The sequence below is a fragment of the Lemur catta genome, chromosome 20 (genome assembly GCF_020740605.2).
Source record: "Lemur catta isolate mLemCat1 chromosome 20, mLemCat1.pri, whole genome shotgun sequence".
In the NCBI taxonomy this organism is placed as follows: Eukaryota; Metazoa; Chordata; class Mammalia; order Primates; family Lemuridae; genus Lemur; species Lemur catta.
In genome coordinates, this window is record NC_059147.1 from 31,492,471 (window position 1) to 31,510,098 (window position 17,628).

Genomic DNA, 17,628 nt, shown 5'->3' on the forward strand with positions numbered 1-17,628 from the left:
CAGGGGGTGCCAGAGGCCCACGGCTACTGCATACTTCTAGGCACTAGTGTAAGTGCTTACGTGGATTGGCATGTTTTGTCATCCCAACTTCTCTATGAGGTCAGCACTGCTCACGGGCCCATTTCACAGATGAGGAAACGGAGGCTCGGAGACATGAGATAGTAAGGAGCCCGACAACTCCTCCCTGCCCGCTGGAGAACAGGTGACGCCTGGAGCAGCAGTTCCCACAGTGTGGCCCTGGGACCAGCTGCAGCTGCAGCCACAGCCCCCAGGAACTTACTAGAAGTGTGAATTCTCAGGGTCCACTCAGACCTACTGATTCAGAAACCCTGAGGATGGGGCCCGGAAATGATACCTGAAGGAGCCACCCAGGGTGATTTTGACACTGGCAGCGTGAGAACCACTGGCTTAGAGAGAGAGGTGAGAAGGGGAAACCGGCAAAGGCCTCCAGGGCCAGAAGCTGAAGCCCTCAAAGTCCAGCCCCGCCCCCTTCCCTCCTGCCCCTTTCATTTTAGGGCAGTGACAGTGTAAAGAAGCTTCCTGTGTGGCCTTTTCAAGGCTGTCATTTACAGAATTGAAGCACCTAGGCGGGTTCCTGAGCAATGCACCAACACAGACCACCGGCGACTCTCCCTCCCCGCAAATCCCACACCCCCAGACGGGGAGAAGCCAGGGGTAGGAAAAGACCCACTGAACAACGGCCCAGGTAACAGTGAGCTCTTTCTGTGGGCGTAGCTCCAGCTCGCCTGTCTGAAAACAAGCCCCGATTAGCGAGTAAAGCCCCATCTCGGGGGAGACGTCACCCGTGACAAAGCAAGGCCAGGAGCCCCTTCCTGGGGACTGTCATGTCCTTCTGGCCAGTGCCATGCGCTCAAAGCCCAGGCCGACTGCCCTGAGGACGGCCCCGATTCAGGGGCTGTGAACACCCTCCACTTCCCACCCGCTGAGAATCTTGCTCATGGAAAGCCAGTTGGCACGCAGCATTAATGAAACTCCACTTTCAAAAGAACTTGACCCTTGGGTTGGTCTATGAAGCCTCACCACGGGCTGGCAAAGGGCTGTCCTTGTGAAATGGCTCCTGGTGAGGACCCCTCGAGACCTGGAAACCCCAGGCAGGGCCCACGGGTAGGTAAAGGGAACCTTAGTCCAAAGTCCAGCTCACCTCTTCGGGCCTCTTTGCCTCCATTTACTGGGTAAGTTCATGTACGTCAACGAATCATCACATGTCTGTGTCTCCCCTTCCCATTTCCTCCTCCTCCCGACCCCCTGGAAGAGAGAGAGAGGCAGGAAGGAAAGGCCCCGCACAAGAGGAGGAAAGGCCAGGAGGGGCGAAGGGGAGGAGGCGAGTGGGGGACTGAGTAGGGGTGCTGGGGACGGGGGAGAAACACAATGGTGACAGAGGGAGAGGATGACCCTTGGGGGATGGGAAGAGGGTTCAGGAAAAAAAGGGGGCAGTCAGGATTCACCAGAATCACCAAAGCCACCAGAATGAGCTGCTCTAACAATTTCCCCAAAATTATAAGTGGCATAGAATCTCTACCAAGCGCTCAAGCACTGCCCCTGCCCTCCCGTCTCCCCTCCCACCGGAACTTGAACTCTCCGGAGGCTCAGGTCATCACTGAGGAGCAGATTCCGACCAATCCCACGCAGCATTCTCTCCAGGGTGTCCCTGAACCAGAATCCACATTGACTGAGGGGCCCTGCCTTGCCCCAAAAGGGAAGTGAGTCTCTGGCTGTCCCCAAAGCCAGTCCTGACCAGAGGACCAAACTCCAGGGGACTGGGGATCTGCTATGGACCAAGCACTGTGAGACTTTCTTACTGTTTTGCAAATGCTTTGAACAATTCTTTTTTCATTATACACAAAACACATACTAGGTGTAAAATAATAAGAAATACAAATAAGGCCCCACCACCTAAGTAACCCCAATAAACTTTTTGGCACAAGTCCTTGTGATCTTTTTAGCTACTTTCGTATCTGTCCCATTCTTGGCATAGCCCCAGCACCCATCACAGCGCCAGGCACCCTATACGTTATCTGTGGACCAATGGAAGGAAAAAAAAGAGAGAATAATTTCATAATTTCCACCCAACACTGAACTTCAGAGCAAGACAAAAGAAAGGAGGAAGGTGAAGACGGGAGGAAATTGCCCCAGGGCCCGCCAAGATTGCAGCTGGCTCTAAAGCTGACCTTACCTTATATAGACTCCTAGGAGGTTATGCAAACAAGGTTCAGGAAGGGGAAAAACAACCCACACACCACAAAGCTGAGCTGTCAGCTTCCACCCAGGGAGCTCCCTGGAGTGAGCATGAAAGGAAATGGGAAGGGATTCTAAAGTCCTGCCGCCCAGAACAAGGACGGAGCTGGACAGGAGCCACAGCAGCGGCTGCTTCTAGCGGGCTGCTGATGGGGGGAGCCCGGGCAGCGACAGGGCAAGGCCTGGGGAAGGGGAACGAAGGGGACCGTGTCCTCTCTGCACCAAGGAGGAAGGAGGGCCCGGGGTGCCCGTATCTGTAGGAGGGAGGGGACGGAGGCCCGAGGCTGGAAGGAGTCAGCTTCATCCCTTGAAGTTGAAGGGAGAATTCTCATGTCTAAGAGGCCTCACTTTTCCCAAAGTGACTTTTATACTTTCCATTGATTGATAAAACAAAACAAAACAAAACAAAAAGCCCTCCTCCTGTCCCACTCAAAAAATTTTTAGAAAATGCTAAAAGGCATTAAAAAAAATAAAGAAAACCCATCACCCCAGAAACAGAGGCCCTGTTTCCGTTTTGCTTTATTCCTCGCAGAGGATGAACGAGGTCGTGCTCATTTCTGCCACCTGCGCTGCAGGTGCGCTACCTACACGCACCGTTTCCGCACCGTTTCCGCACTGAGATCGCAGAAAATGCTGCTGGAGGCTTCGTCCCGCCCACGACCCAAAGCAGGAGCCCTCGCCAAGATCCTGACTAATTGAGTTTTCATTAGCTGTGAATGACCCAGCTTCCCCAGGGTGACAGAACACAGAAAGTGGAGTACAAGATAGCCAGAGGGAAAGAGAGATGACGACTTCGGGAGACCCCCGGGAACAGGCTGATCTGGATACACAACACGACAAGGAGAGCGGAGGCTTCCCCCCATGACAAAGCACCAGCATTTTTTCAAAAAATGATTATACTTTACTTCCTTACATGGAAGTCAGCATGCTGTAGCCAGCTCGGCCTTCTGACTCAGAGCCTGGGTCCCGGGGGGCTCTGAGCACATCATTGCAGCGTCTGTGACGAGCCGCCCGGGCCCGCAGGCGGGTCCGGCGCCCGACCGCCCCGGCACCGCCCGGCCCGGCTCGCGCCACTCTGTATTGTGACTGCTTTGTACAGTTTTGCTGCGTCTCCCTTTGCTGCTGGTGGGTTATTTGACAAACGCCAACTGACAATCTGTGATACAGGGACTTTGCTGAGTAAGACACAATCCCTACCCTGAAAAAACACACACTCCAGCACGGCACACAAAAACCCGGCGTGCGAATGCAATGAAATCACTGCCGTGCCAAAGGGCTGTTACCGGGTGTTACGGGAACATCAGAGAAAGCAGGAAATTTAACTCTGCCTGGGGAGTTGTGATCAGGGCGGGCTTCAGAGAGGGGGTGATGTCTGTTCTGGGTCTTGAAGGATGACTTAGAGTGCACCCAGCAAGCAGGGTAAGGACGAAGGGGACGTGTTAACAATTTGAGGAGTAGATTCTAACCAGGCAAAAGCAACAGCGTCTGCTGGCAAGTTCAAAGTGCTTCCCCCACCATCCCTCTGTTTCTGACTCACTACAGGCTAGAAGGGCATATAACTAAGCTTGTCCCAACTGTGTGTAAAACAAGAGTTTAAAGGCTCAGAAAGACTTCCCGGAGGTCCCCCTGTGGCTTGCGCATCCCCACTCCAGCAGGGAAGGAATCTCGTCCCCTCTCACGTCCCAAGCGCCCTAACGCTGCCTGACACGCCGCACACGCTCAATAAATAGTTCTTGAATTAACGGGGAGCGTCTGCACGTCATCTTTGACTTCTCAGAGGCTTTCGGTTCCCAGTTCTCAGCGGCCTTTCAGTTCGGCGGGAGGTGCCGTTTTATAAGAATAAAACCCATCCCCCTCTTGGGATTTTAGGAGTGTGACTTCCACCCCAGACAGCGGGAATGAGGGAAATGACTGGATGTGGATAGAACAATTGATTGGTTTTGACAAATTTGACCTTTCATAAAAGTGCACGGAAAGGGCAGGCCAACGACGGGAAGTTGCTAGAATCAGCGGTCCCTGCGCCTGGAGGGGCCTCCTCTACCGCCTCTGCACCCCACCAGGTGCATCTCTGCACCCCACCAGGTGCGGAGCCACCGAGGGGCAGAGCCAGGACACCAGGTTCCAAGTCCCAGCTCTGCCTCTGTCGTCCCCTCTCTGATCCCCAGTTCTCCGGGCTGGAAACGGCCCCTCCAGCCGGATGGGGGCTGGTTTCCCGCCCCCAGGGATGTTAACAAGGCTCTCAGCCCACACACTGCCGCTGACTCATTTCACTCTCATTGATTCACTAATTTATTAACCATACAAACACCCAAGGCAGAGCCTGCAAGCTCTCAAAGTCCTGAGACAGCACAGCACTCACGGTGGCTCCCGGGAGGAGCTGCAAACAGCTGTGGGCGCAGCATGCCACGGCGTCCCTCCCCTCGAGCTGGGCCGGGGGACAGAGGGACCCACTGCTGCAAGGCCTCCTCGTCACTAACATGGCATGTCCACCGCCATTAGAATAGCGGACAGTGCACAGCTCGTGGCCCTGGGCCAGGCGCAGCACGCAAGAGGAGGAGGAGAGCAGCGGGCCACGCGACCCAGGCCACAGGGCGCCTGCTATGAAGCGAAGGGCGGTGGGGAAACGGGGACACAGGGCTCGGTTCCAAAGGGGAGAGGGCCTGGGGGCTGGCGAGTTGTCCCTGGGGGACGTGGCAGAACGGAAACTGCCTGCTGGGAATTGACACACCAAGGACCCAGGCGAAGTCCTGGGAGGACGTAGAAGAAAAGTAGTTGGGACAGAATGGGTGCCGCTCCAGCGAATCCAGAGTCCACGCCGTGCCCCGCCACGCCCTGCCCCGCCACGCCACGCCACCACCACGCCCTGCCCTGCCACCACCATGCCACACCACCACAACTGGGCCATGCTCCACGCCTGTCCTCCCCCTTTTTCTTTACATTTGAACCCTGAGATGTCATTTACACAACGTAAAATGGACCCTTTTCAAATGCACAGTTCGGTGGTTTCTAGAACACTCAGGAGGCTGCCGGTGCGACCACATGGCCGAACCTCCCGGCACCGCAGTGCCCGGCACGCAGCGCCTTCCACCTACACGTGCTAGGCGGACGCGTGGGTACGATCACCCAGGAAGACGGTCCGCTCCTTCTCCAGAATCGCAAGAGAGCAAGTGGTACCCCAGGGCCCCTGCGAGGGCTCGGTGTTGGCCACAGGCCCTGCTCTGTCCCTCGGTGTTGGCCACAGGCCCTGCTCTGTCCCTCGGTCGGGCAGGGGTCACACGGGGGCCGCCCAGAGCCCGGCTTTAGCATCTCAAGCCAGGTCCTTCCCACCCCCGCCCCAGCCCCAGCTGACCCCCGGCCTGCCTGGCGCAGCCGCTTCCTTTATTGCAAACCGTGAACAACACACCCCACTGTACAGGCAGGGTAGAACTGCAGCCACAGAGGGGAAGAAAACTACTTCTGGGTCAGATCAGATGACCTCCAAGGGACCTTTCTTCAGGCAGAAGTAGCCAAGGCAGAATTTTACCCGGGGAAGGACAGAGCACTTGAAAGCGGACCCTGGCAGGTTTCCCACTTCCCCGCCAAAGGGAGAAACACTGGCACTAGGACTGTCCCTCAGGGTTCGAGACAAGAGCCTCCTCTTGTCTTCCCTGCTACTTTCACTAAGATTTTAACTGGCGGATTTTAAGAAGCAGACGGGGTGGGAGTGGGGGTCTGAAGCCCAGGTACCAGGTAAGACATGGGTAAGGGCCGTCACACATCCGAGCCTCAGCGTCCTCCTCTATGAAACTGGGATAACAGCTGAGGGTGACAACAGGGCTGTGACGTTGTAGCGGGTGGATGACTATGGCAGGCAAAACAAAGGCCCCCGAGACGTCCCCACCCTAACCCCTGGAGCCTATGAATACGTCACCTCCCAAGGCACAAGGGACTTTGCAGATGGGATTAAGTTAAGGACCTGGGGAGGGGGAGATGATGCTGGATTATCTGGGTGGACCCCGTGTCATCACAGGGGTCCTTAAATGGGGACGAGGGAGGCAGGAGGGCAGGACGCAGAGATGCGCCAGGGGAAAGGCTCCACCGCCGTGGCTGGCTTTGAAGATGGCGGAAGAGGCCACCAGCCAAGGAGTGTGGGCGACTCCAGAAGCTGGAAGGTACGGAAACAGATTCTCCCTGGAGCCCCCAGAAGGAACCAGCCTGGCGACACCTTGATTTTCGCCCCCGAGACCCACGTCAGACTCCTGACCTCCAGAACTGCCAGATGAAAAATTGACGTTGTCTTAAGTCACTGGGTTTGTCTTTTGTTACAGCGGCCATAGGAAATTAACACAGTGACCTTAGCACAATGCCTGGCACAATAAAGGCCCATCATTAGTATCATTATTAACTTATTTCTTTATTACTGGCAAGGAAGCTTACATCAATGCGTAGAAGACAAAATAAAAGCTTGTGCCGAGGAAGAATGAGATGGCCACGGACTCGGTACAGAACTGAACCCAGGATCCCGGGCAGGCTAACGTCAAAGTGCACGGATGAAATAAAATATAAAACGCCCAGGTGACGCCCCTGCCTTCAGAAACAGGCCTCTGGGGACCTGCCCCTGCCGAGGCCACTGAGTTGGGTCTGAGAAGCCAAAGCTGGGGGGAGAGGAGCAGCCTGCAGGGGGTGGGGGAAGGGGCTGGGCCTTACTGGCCACTGGGCTGTTCTCTGGAGGAGGGGACAGAGGCCTTCCCGGGCAAGCTGAGCTCTCAAATATCTCAGGGGATGATTTTGCACTTATCTGTCCAACAAATACCCACGCAGAAGGCCAGCTCTCTGCCAGGCGCTGGCCGTCCGGCAGAGCAAGGCAGACCAGGTTCTGTCTCGCAGGCAAGTCACACAATAAACAGCCACGTGCATGCACTCGTGGTATGGCTGGGGCACCGCTAAATGCGGCAAGGAGACGCTTCTTGCCCCGTGTCACTTTCTCACTGCCCACCTCTGATTTCGGTGCTGTGACATCCTGCCTCAGCCAGCCTCTGTGGTTCTGCCGGTGGCCTTTCTCTGAACCCCCGGAAGGTGCTCAGACCCCACAGAGATACCATCTGCAGTGCAGCGGCCGTAAAGCCCCTGGGTGACCCCTCAACAAATGGGGAACAAGAGTCTATGGCTACTATATGGCTCCCAGGGCAGCACCCCACCTGTGCCTCCAAAGGTCCCTGCGGGATTTGCCCCAGGCGCCCACAATGCCGGGCTCTCCCTGCACCCTCACTCCGGCTTCCTGGCTCCAATTGCCCCGCCTGCACTCAAGTCCGGGCCTCGGGGTTGGCTTTGGGAAGACCCCAACCCAAGACCAGTGCCAGGAAGAAAAACAGAGCTGGTGACAGAGAGGGTGGCTGGGCCATCAGAGAGGGCCTTTCAGAGCTTGAGACGCTTGCTCTTCCTACAAGGACACTTTTCATTTTCCAGTTCAGGACACTGAGGCACAGAGAGGTTAAACGGCTTGCCCAAAGTCACACAGCTCATAAGCAGCAGAGCTAAGATTTGAACTCCGTAGTATGCATTCTCTTCTCTAGGCAAGGGACAAAGGGAGGGGGAGCCAGCACTTGCTGGGAAAGCCTGTCACCCAGGCTACAGCCTATGCCTTGGGCCCATTCAAGAGAGCAACACATCTATGAAAGAGAAAAGTAATTGGGAGCTAACAAACCATGAAGGGCAGGGATTCTCCCCTGAGGATGCCACCAGCAAAGGGACAAAGTCCCTCTCTCCAGGGCCTTGTAATGGAGTGGAAGAGACAGACGTGCACACTACCACCACACAACGCATGAGCAACACCAAGACAAGGAGGAGGTTCGAGCACAGGAGACATTTACACCGGGCCTTGACGGGTGTGTAGAATTCCTCCAGAAAAGCAAAGCTGACGAAGACAGTGCAGGCAGAGGGAAGACCGTCCACAGGCACAGGGCAGGGACAAAGCTGGGAGGCTGAGACACAGACCTGAGCCCGAAGTGCAGCTGGCCCCACTCACTGCACCATCCCAAGCAAGCGACTCTGGGTCTCCAAGGACAACGTCAGGTTCCCCATCAATAAAATGGGGACAACTCCTACTTACAGGTGTCATTGTGCTCATTGGTCCCTCACAAAGAAAAGAAATTTTATGAGCTAATACATGCAGCACCCACACAGTGCCCGGCGTTTGGACATCCATGAAGTCAGAGCCACACGTGTTGGAGATGTGCACAGGAGGGTTAGCTAGCAAGCACCTGTCATAAAGGGCACCACGTGTCCCACTGAAGCATTGGGACCTAACAGGCAGATGCGACAAAAGGTTCTAGGGGTAACACGACCTGAAGTGAACTTTAGAAAGCCACCTCTGGCCAGCACTGCAAGCTCACCAAGGTCAGGGAAAGGACGGAACTCAGTGCTTGGCACATAGTAGATGCTCAAAAAATGCCCCGGAGAAGACAAGGCCATGATCAAGGGTGGAGCCCTAAGAAACGCCTAGATGTATGGGACAGGAAGGGGAACGAGAAGTAGCACAGGGAAGTGAGAGCAAGAGAAGACAGACACACAAGGGGAACTAGGCAAGCTTAGCCGTGCAGAAGCAGGCAGGGAAATTATCTTTTCAGTAGGTGATGGTCACCGACAAACGCTGGAGGGAGGTCAAGTGGAATAAAGACAAAGAAATGGCCAAGAAATCTGACAAGCAGAAGATTACCAAAGACTAAGGCACACGGTCCCGTGCTCTGGGTGTGGGTGGGCACCAGAATGTAACGGGGTACAGAAAGCATGGGGGGGTGAGTGATTGTGGCATCTACAAAATCTGCAAGCCATGCTTCCAAAAAGTTTGCATTAACTCCTGACGTTTTTCAAGGAGCAAAAACTCAGTTCAATTCAACTAAAATTGATGGAACATCTTTTCTGAACAAGGGACACCCTATGTATCAGGAGGATGGACATCTGCCAACCTTCGTCGTGGAACACATGGCCACAAACACAAAAACATGCACAAATGTCACCACACAGTAGGCCAAAAAAGAGCTGTCACAAAGCCCAGGCACCTTAGGAAACAAAAGAAGCCATGCCGTGTGGCTCAGAGCCTCCCAGGAACCGATGTGTGGGCAAAGAAGGCAACTATAAAGGTAACAACGCCATAGCCCTGCAGGGTGCCACTTAAAAACAAAAATCCAACTTTGTTTCTAGAGCCAAGCAGGTGTTCAATAAATGTTTGTTGAATGCATGACCGACAGACTGTTTAGCACTTTATAATGTCCAAAGCCTTGTTACAGATGTAAAACTTCCTTTTGATCTCAGATTCCCTGAGACCTACTGGGAAATTTCTCTCCTTCCCTTCTCACCCAAATTTCTGAAATCTATATGTGGATTTCCATATGTGGATTTTTTTCCGCAGGGAAAAAATATTGCAAGGCAAACAGCATGACAAATAGAGTGCCAACTGCATGCGTGTTGTACTACTATGTATGCAGAGTCCGCGGACAGCAAGTGTTCTGTGTCCTTGGCATTCCATCTCCCTTCTTTGGGTAACCACACCGTGGTTTTCCGTAGGAACCACCTCTCTGGCACTCTCAGTTCCTGTCATCCAGGGACAGAGCCCCGAAAGACAGGCAGCACCCAGGCTGTGCTGATGCACACGAGGCCATTCTTCCCAGGGAAAGGGGCTGGGGGAGAGAAGAATGTACAGTCAAGGAGGGCCTCTTGCAATCTCTTTCTTAGACATCTATGCCGAGTGGTTAGTCAGTCTCTCCTGACATACCTCCCAGGATGGGGGTCTCACTACCTCTTGTGGTAACCTATTCTCACTTGAGAGCAGAATTCTTCTCCAGGCTAATCCAAAATCTATCCCTGAAATTTCTACTGTTTGGTTCCCTTTATCATACGGAGTGGGGGCAGGAACATCAAAGAAGTCCACACCTTCCACATGACAGCCCCTCAAACATCTGAAGACGACACTCATGTCCTCCAAGGTGTCTCTCCTCTGGGTTCAATATGCCCAGTTTTCTGTCATGTCTCACGTGAGACGTTTTGAATTCCTGTCCAGCCTGAATTCTCCTCCTCTCTGAGCGTATTCGTAGCTGGCTAACCTGGGGACCACGGTCAGGACTCCTTTAAGTGGAAATAGCAGAGAACTCACTCAAGTTGCCTTAAGGAAGAAAATTAATCAACTCATGAAAGTGAACAGTCTAAGGAGAGCGCTTCAAGCATGGCTGGATCTAAGAGTTTAAGCCATGTCATCTGTTCTCCACCCCTGACCTTCGCCTCTGTTCCTGAGTTCTCAGACAGATTTTCTCTACAGATGGTAGATGGGCCCTGTGAGCTCCAGGCCTTCATTATTCTTTCAGTTCTTAACCCCAGAGAAAGATAAAAGGACTCTTTGTGCCAACAGCTCAGTCCAACGTCTCAGGGATGAATCTGATTGGCTTGACTTGAGTCACATGAGCCCAAGTTTGAACCAATCAGCAGAGGGAATGGCTTACTCTGATTGGCCAGGTCTAGGCCATGTGCCCACCCCGTGGAGAAGTGCAGGGTCAGCCTTACTGTAACTACATTGGCCAAGCAGGATTCTCGTGAAATGGAAGGGAGAGGTTCTCGCAAAGCATGGGACGCCGGACAGACAAAAACATCAGTCCCTGCATCCCTCTGTGAATGAGCTACAGGTTGACCATGGCATCATGGGAATATGGCCTGCACCCAGACCATCACCCAGCCAATGTCACAGGGCACCTACTTCCAACCGAGCTGATGCTGCCCTCCATGAACACACCTTGAGTTTATTTCAACCCAACTGTTGATGTGCAGCACCTTCCAAGAAGGTGCTTCTTTAACAAGAACCACACTTACTGGACATTCACTCTACATTAGCCAGTACCCTACTAGCTTTAAATGTATCATGCCAATTTACCCTTCCAATAACCTATGCATTATATGCAGTCATGATCCCTATCTGTCAGACAAGGAAACAGAGAACCTGGGAGACCTGCCCAAGGCCACACAGCACAGCAAGGCTACAGTTCAAAGCAAGACGCTCCGGCTCCACCATCGATGCTCTTCGCCGATCAGCTCTAAAATCTGCACCAACAGAAAACTGGATTCATTCCCAGATGCCTGGATTCTTTCCAAAATAAAACTGCTCGCCACAGAGTAATTTGAGGTCCATGGAGAGAGGACTGGTTAAACAATGTTGCGTTTATGTGAGAGGGGACTATGTGGCCATTTTAAAGGGTGCAGGGGCAGAAGAATGGGAGAGAAGAAAAATGCTCAGGAGTTACAGTGTAGGGGGAAGTCGGCTCAGAAATATCTATATATGATCCTTTTTGTAGCAGAAAGTGCATATAGAAAAATATTTCAAGAATATAGATAAAAATGAGAACAGAGGTTCATCTGGGGTGATGACAATTAAATATCAGCTCCACGAGAGGAGAGGGCCCTTCTCTGCTTCTATATTCATGCTCAGTGCATAGACTAGTGCCCACGGGGTAGCCACTCATGCACATTGAGTGAATGAATGAATGACAACGGAATAAATGAATGGTCAAATGAATGGAGGAACAAATTTCTGAGTGGAAAAACTGTTAATATTAATATATCCAAACTATATCTGGTTTGCATTCTCTTCTTTTTGTTTCGTCCTAGTTTCTGAACATTCCACAAGGCATGTGCATTATTTGTACAATGCAAAAACAAAATGCGACTGCACAGACAGCCTGAGCCACGGCCTGGTCACGTACCCACGCTGTGAAAGCCTCTCTGCGTGGCCAGACGCATCACGTGCCCGGCCGGTCTCCCCCTTCGTCCCTGCCGGCCGAGCCCTGCTTGCTCCCGACTCCAGGTGGTTCTGCTGAGCAGATGGAGCCACGTGGCCCCACTCCACACCGTTTCCTTCCCTTTGTCCTCCCCCCCCGCCCCCCCCCCCGCTCCTTTCTGGCACTCAGACTGTGGACTCTATTTCCACATCACTTGAATTCTACAGACAAAATGACAGTCACAGTAATGGACGCGTATGGAGCACTGACTGTGTCCCAGGCACCGTGCACTTGCTTCCTGAACCCTCCTAAGGACCGCGCTGCGGCAGAGGAGCTGCCGGATGGGTAACGCACCTGCGCCCGGTCACACGATGGGCAAGTCCGTGAACCCAGGCCACCCCGTGCAGCCCAAGCCCTACCCACCACGCAGACCCCTAACCATCAGGCTTAACCCCCTCTCGCCATCTACGGAACGGCCACTGCTCGTGGACCCAGGCCAGGGGTCTAACGCGCCCACGTAGAGCCGGATGCCTACTGCATGCCAGCCTGGGGTTGGCGTCTACTGTGCCCTGAGCTGCGGCACTTACTGAAAGCTTCACCACAGAAAGCGCACGCCACCGTCAGTGCTATAAGAGTAAAAATAATTATACAGAAGTGACGGTAAGGACAGCCCAGGCACGTCGGGGGCTTGTGCTCTCACTGCAGTTAACCACTTCAGTTAGCCCCCCAGCCCCCCTCAGAGGCAGGCACGGCCAGGATCCCCATGTTACAGACCAAAAAACAGGCACAGAGGAAGGGCTACACTTGCCCAGGGCCACACAGTGAGTGACAGACAGAGTTGACATGTGCATCCAGAACTTTCCTTATTCCAAAGTGTCCTGACAGTTGAAATAAAGAGGAGATCACATTAAGCTGGGCTGAGTCCTAGAGGGGCTGATGTGGGGAAGAGGAGGAATTCCTCAGGGATGGAGCTTCCCCAACCAAAGGCCCCCAGGCTGGGAGTGATACAGCTTCGGGCTGCAAGTGCACAAGGAAGAGTGCTCGGAGCTATTGCACAGGAGATACGGGTGGGGACAAACCAATTAGAAAGCCAAGCAGCCATACTGGGGTTAATCCAAGGGGCACAGGGGAGCCATAGAAGGTTAATGAGCAGAGGAGTGAGTTGATTAGAGATGTGCCTTACAAAGACTTACTCTAGCAATGGCGGACAGAATGGATATGAGACAAGGAAGATCAAGGGCTAAGAGACTGTTGTAACAAAGAGGAAGAGATGGGACAGGGATGGACCTGTCTGGGTTTGTCCCCCTTCTAGAAGCAGCACCCCACTCTTGCCTGAGGAAGCCACCCTCCCTCAGTCTGTCTCCTGGTTTGGGTGGGGCTGCCCCCTCCGCACCCCAGGGGAGAGGACGTGTGACCCAGGCTTGGCCACCCAGAGGCCCAGTGCGTGGTTCAGGGATGGGCACACGACCTCAGCCAGGAGGGTCAGTCCAGGGACCCCCGACATTATTGGCAAAGAGGCTCGCTGTGTCCCTCCACCAGGATGGCTCTGCCCGTTGGCTGAAGCTGGAGCAGTTGAGGACCATCCACGTCACCACTCAAGGAGAACCCTCCCCGCCACCCCCAAGCAGGGACATAAAGGGGGAAGGCAGAGCTAGGAGAGGGCGAGCGGCCAGCCGAGGGTCCGGCAGCCTTCGCAGCAGCTAGGACCTCCCTCTCCTCCTGCACCTGACAGATCTCTGGCCATCCCGGTGAGCTGAGCTCCGGGGCAAGAAGCAACAGCAGAGGCAGTGAGACGGCTGGCAAAGGAGGAAGGGAGGCGGGCGAGCCCAGGGTCGGGCAAGAGCCCATACGGCCCCGGGGGCTCCACATCCTGCCAGCAGAAAGGCCAGGAAGATGAGAGCAGGGGAGCTGGTGGGGCAGCCCAGACACCCCGGGACCTTCCAGAGGACAGCTCTAGAGCAGAAGCCAGGCCTGGGGGCTGAGGAGATGAGAGGAAGAGGTGGGATGGGCAGATTCCATTCTGGAAAGCACTGGGGGAGGAAGGGGAGAGGACAGACAGTAGCCTGGGGTGGGAGGGCGGGGTGTTTCAGAGAGAGAGAGAGCCTGAGCGCCCTGGCGGAGCCAGTGAGGAGGGGAAGCCCCGGGAAGGCCCCCAGTGTATTGAGGAACAGACTGGGTGCTGTTTCTGGGCTTCCAAGTTGCTGCATACTGTGAGATGGTTGGAAACGCTAAGTCTGAGCCGGACTAGGAGCCTTTCTTCTCAGGCCTCTCAGGACACCTGGCGGGGAATTAGAGCCACAAAAGAACCCCCCTGCATCACAAGTGAGCAAATATGCATAGCATTTGGTAACCTTCAAACAATCCCACTCACGGCTGTAATCCTAGCACCCTGGGAGGCTGAGGTGGGAGGATCACTTGAGCACAGGAGTTCAAGACCAGCCTGAGCAAGAGCAAGACCCTGTCTCCACTAAAAATAGAAAAATTAGCTGGGCATTGTGGCATACGCCTAAAGTTCCAGCTACTCGGGAGGCTGAGGCAGGAGGATTGCCTGAGCCCAGGAATTGGAGGTTGCAGTGAGCTACAATGACACCACTGCACTCTACCCAGGGTGACAGAGCAAGACTGTCTCAAAAACTAAATAAATAAATAAACTACTTCCTTAGAGGCCAAGAGCATGGGCCACTGAGGCCATCCTCCCTGGGTTCAAGTGCCAGTTCTGCCGATTCCTAGCTGTGTGATCTCAGGCAAGTTGCTTAACCTCTCTGGGCCTCAGTTTCCTCATCTGTAGAAGGGGAATGGTCTCAGTATCTGTTGCACCGGGCTGTTAGAGGGCATAGTCAAGATAAGACATGTCACAGGCAGTGACTGGTATGCAGCAGTGCCAGGAAAAGTTACTAGTCAGTGTTACCAGTCAGTGTTCTGAGTCCGCCGTACTGGGTTATGAGGAAGCCACAGCGGGAAGGAACAAGCTTTTCCAAGGGGAACAAGAGCAGACCCGGCAAGCATAACTCGCCTGTGCATTTGTCCAACAGATGGCCGGGAGAGAGAGCAGACTTCAGCTGAGCAGACAGAGCCCGCAGCTCCCATGGCCCATTCATAAGGATCAACACGCAGCAGGGAAAGCATTTTCAGCTCCCCTGCCAGACGTGCCACTCCCCGCTCCCCAGGGTGGGGGTGGGGGGGTCTGATCAGAAAACCACAAAGCCTGCTGGGGGAAGGAAGTGTTCTCTGCACCAGAGTGGGCTGCGGCCCAAAGGCCACGAGCATCGGTTAGGAATCTAATGACAGGATGCTCTCTTTCTTCCCGGTCACCTTCTCCAGCTTGGTGGAGACAACAATGGCTTCAACAATAGCTTCAGAGGCGGAACACGGTCTGCCGGGAGAGGGGGCAGCCATAGATGACCAGCAGGAGGAAAGAAGCCCAGTTTGGGGAGCACAGCTGGCCTGCAAAGCGCAGCCTCAGGGGCAGAGACTCTGCTGAGCCTCCAGGTCCTGCACTGATCCGATGGGGGAGAGCGCAGAGTTTGTGCTCCTGCCACTTGCAAAAACATCCGCCACACAGGCCGAAGGGGGAGAAACCAGCTCCCGAGTCAGAGCCCTGGATTCAAAGCCTGACCCCACCAACTCCCCACACTGCTGTAGTACTTTATGCTTCTGATATTTTAAGCCAATTATTTATTTGCAAAAGTGATGAATGAAAAGTCTAGAGGCAGCTCTCAAGGAGATATTTTAGTTGCGAGTGTATGTGTGTGAGTATATGCACAATCTCAGCACCACCCCGCCCATAGTAGACACTTCACAAATATCCTTTGAATTGAACTAAATGCAAAACGTAATTTGACTAAGGAAGCAGTTACGGAAAGAAACGCCCACATGACCCCTGGCATAATTTTGTGCTTTTTATTTATTTCACAAATGATCGTGTGGCTTGTACAGACACCGTTCTGAGCATTCTACACACATTGACTCACTCACCCTTACAACAGCCCTGTGAGATTACAGGTGAGGAAACCGAGGCCCCGACCACACAGCCAGGAAGTAGCCGCTGGGGATTCAAACCCACACCATCTGGCTCAGGGTCCACGCCCTAACCTCCAGGCCTTTGTCTGAGAGTTTGCTCCCAAGCTAAAGACCAGAGACTGAGAGTTCAAGTTCTCCAATCTCCTTAAAGGGTCCTCTTACCAACCATGTGGAGCCTTCAGCCTGGGTTGAGGAGTCTAGGGCTGTCCCTGCCACGTGTTCCTTCTTCTCATGGTTCACACACCACAGGGAAGTGTAAAAAGCACAGAAATCTCAAGTACACAGTGAGATGATTTTTTACGTGTCCACACACCTGTGTCACCCCCTCCCAGATCAAAATATGGGACATTTCCAGCTACCAGCAGACTCTCATGTACCCCCTCCGATCGGCAGCTATCTACCCTCAAAGCTAACCGCTACTCTCATTTTTCACACAATAGACTAGCTTTGGCTTTTCTAGAATTTCATATAAATGGAATCATATGGTGTGTACCCTTTGGTATGTGGCTCTGTTCTTCAAATTTGAAAAGCACACATCCTCAGCACACAGACAATGACTTGCGGGAGAAAGAAGGGTGCAGCTAACAGTTTCTTTCTCTCCCAAGCAGTCCCCAGCTTGGTTTTATTTTGGTGGCTACTCGACCTATCCAAGGGGCAGGTGGGGAAGGCTGAACACTGGAGTTTGGAACTGCGGGAGTTGACCTTGGAAAACCCGCGAACCACCGGGGAGGCAAAGGAGCTGTCCGGCCCGGAGAGGGTATGATGGGAGGGAGGTGGAGGGTCACCTCTGCTGCTTCGGACGTCCAAAGGGGACAAGGCTGGAGGAGGCTTTAAACCTCCCCAACGCCAGCACCAGAGGCGCGCCCGTGGCCACCGGCCCCCAAAGGTCACGACTGCGCGGACTCCTACCTGTGCACTCCTGGATGAAGTGCTGGTACTCCGCTCCCTGCTCGCCGGGGACGATGGTGGGGCCGTCGTATTTAAAAGTCACCCTTTGGAGTGGAAGAAAAAACACACACGTGAGCGCCGGCGGGTGCGCGGGAGCGGCCGCGCTGGCCGGGACGGTGCGGGGATAGCCCGGGACGGCCCGGCGCGCCCCGGCGGAGGGGCTCGGGCGGGGCGCGCACGGCAGAGGGAGAATCCTCACCAGATGACGGCCGAGCTGTCGTCGCGCACCAGGTTGTACGCCGCGCGGCAAGCCTCCTTGTCGATCTTGGTGGCCATCGCCGCGGGGCGGCGGCGGGGACTCTGCCCGCAGCGGCTGGGCGCGCCCCGGGCGGGCTGCAGGGGCCGGAGCGCGGCGGGGACGCGCTGGGAAGGACGCGCGGGCTGGCGGCGGCGACGGCGACACGGGGCCCTCGAGCTTCCAGCGCGGCTGCGCCTCCGACTGCGGACGGGGCGCGCTCCAGAGCCCCGGGCCGCAGCCGCCCCGCCCCCCCGGCCGCCCCGCCCCCCCCGGCCATTGGCCGTCCGGGCCGCGGCCCGCCTCGCCATTGGCGGCTAGGACGCGTGGGCGGGGCTTCTCCACTCTCGGGAGGCCAATCCCAGACCGGGAGGGTTGCGCAACTCCGCGGTGGGGGCTGGAGGGGGGCTTCTTCCTCCTCCCGCTCTGTCC

The 17,628-nt window shown here is 54.8% G+C and overlaps 1 protein-coding gene across 1 annotated transcript in view; it reads right to left on the bottom strand.

Moving 5' to 3' along the window:
• The window catches only part of COTL1 (coactosin like F-actin binding protein 1), a 36,653-nt gene extending 19,254 nt beyond the window's left edge, over positions 1-17,399 (bottom strand). The window contains exons 1-2 of the mRNA XM_045533709.1: positions 17,161-17,399; positions 16,923-17,005 (exon numbers count right to left, since the gene is read on the bottom strand). Of these exons, the coding sequence (XP_045389665.1) occupies positions 16,923-17,005; positions 17,161-17,237 (160 nt within the window). The 5' untranslated portion in view covers positions 17,238-17,399. The remainder of the gene's footprint in view (positions 1-16,922; positions 17,006-17,160) is intronic.
• Between the last annotated feature and the right edge of the window lie 229 nt (positions 17,400-17,628).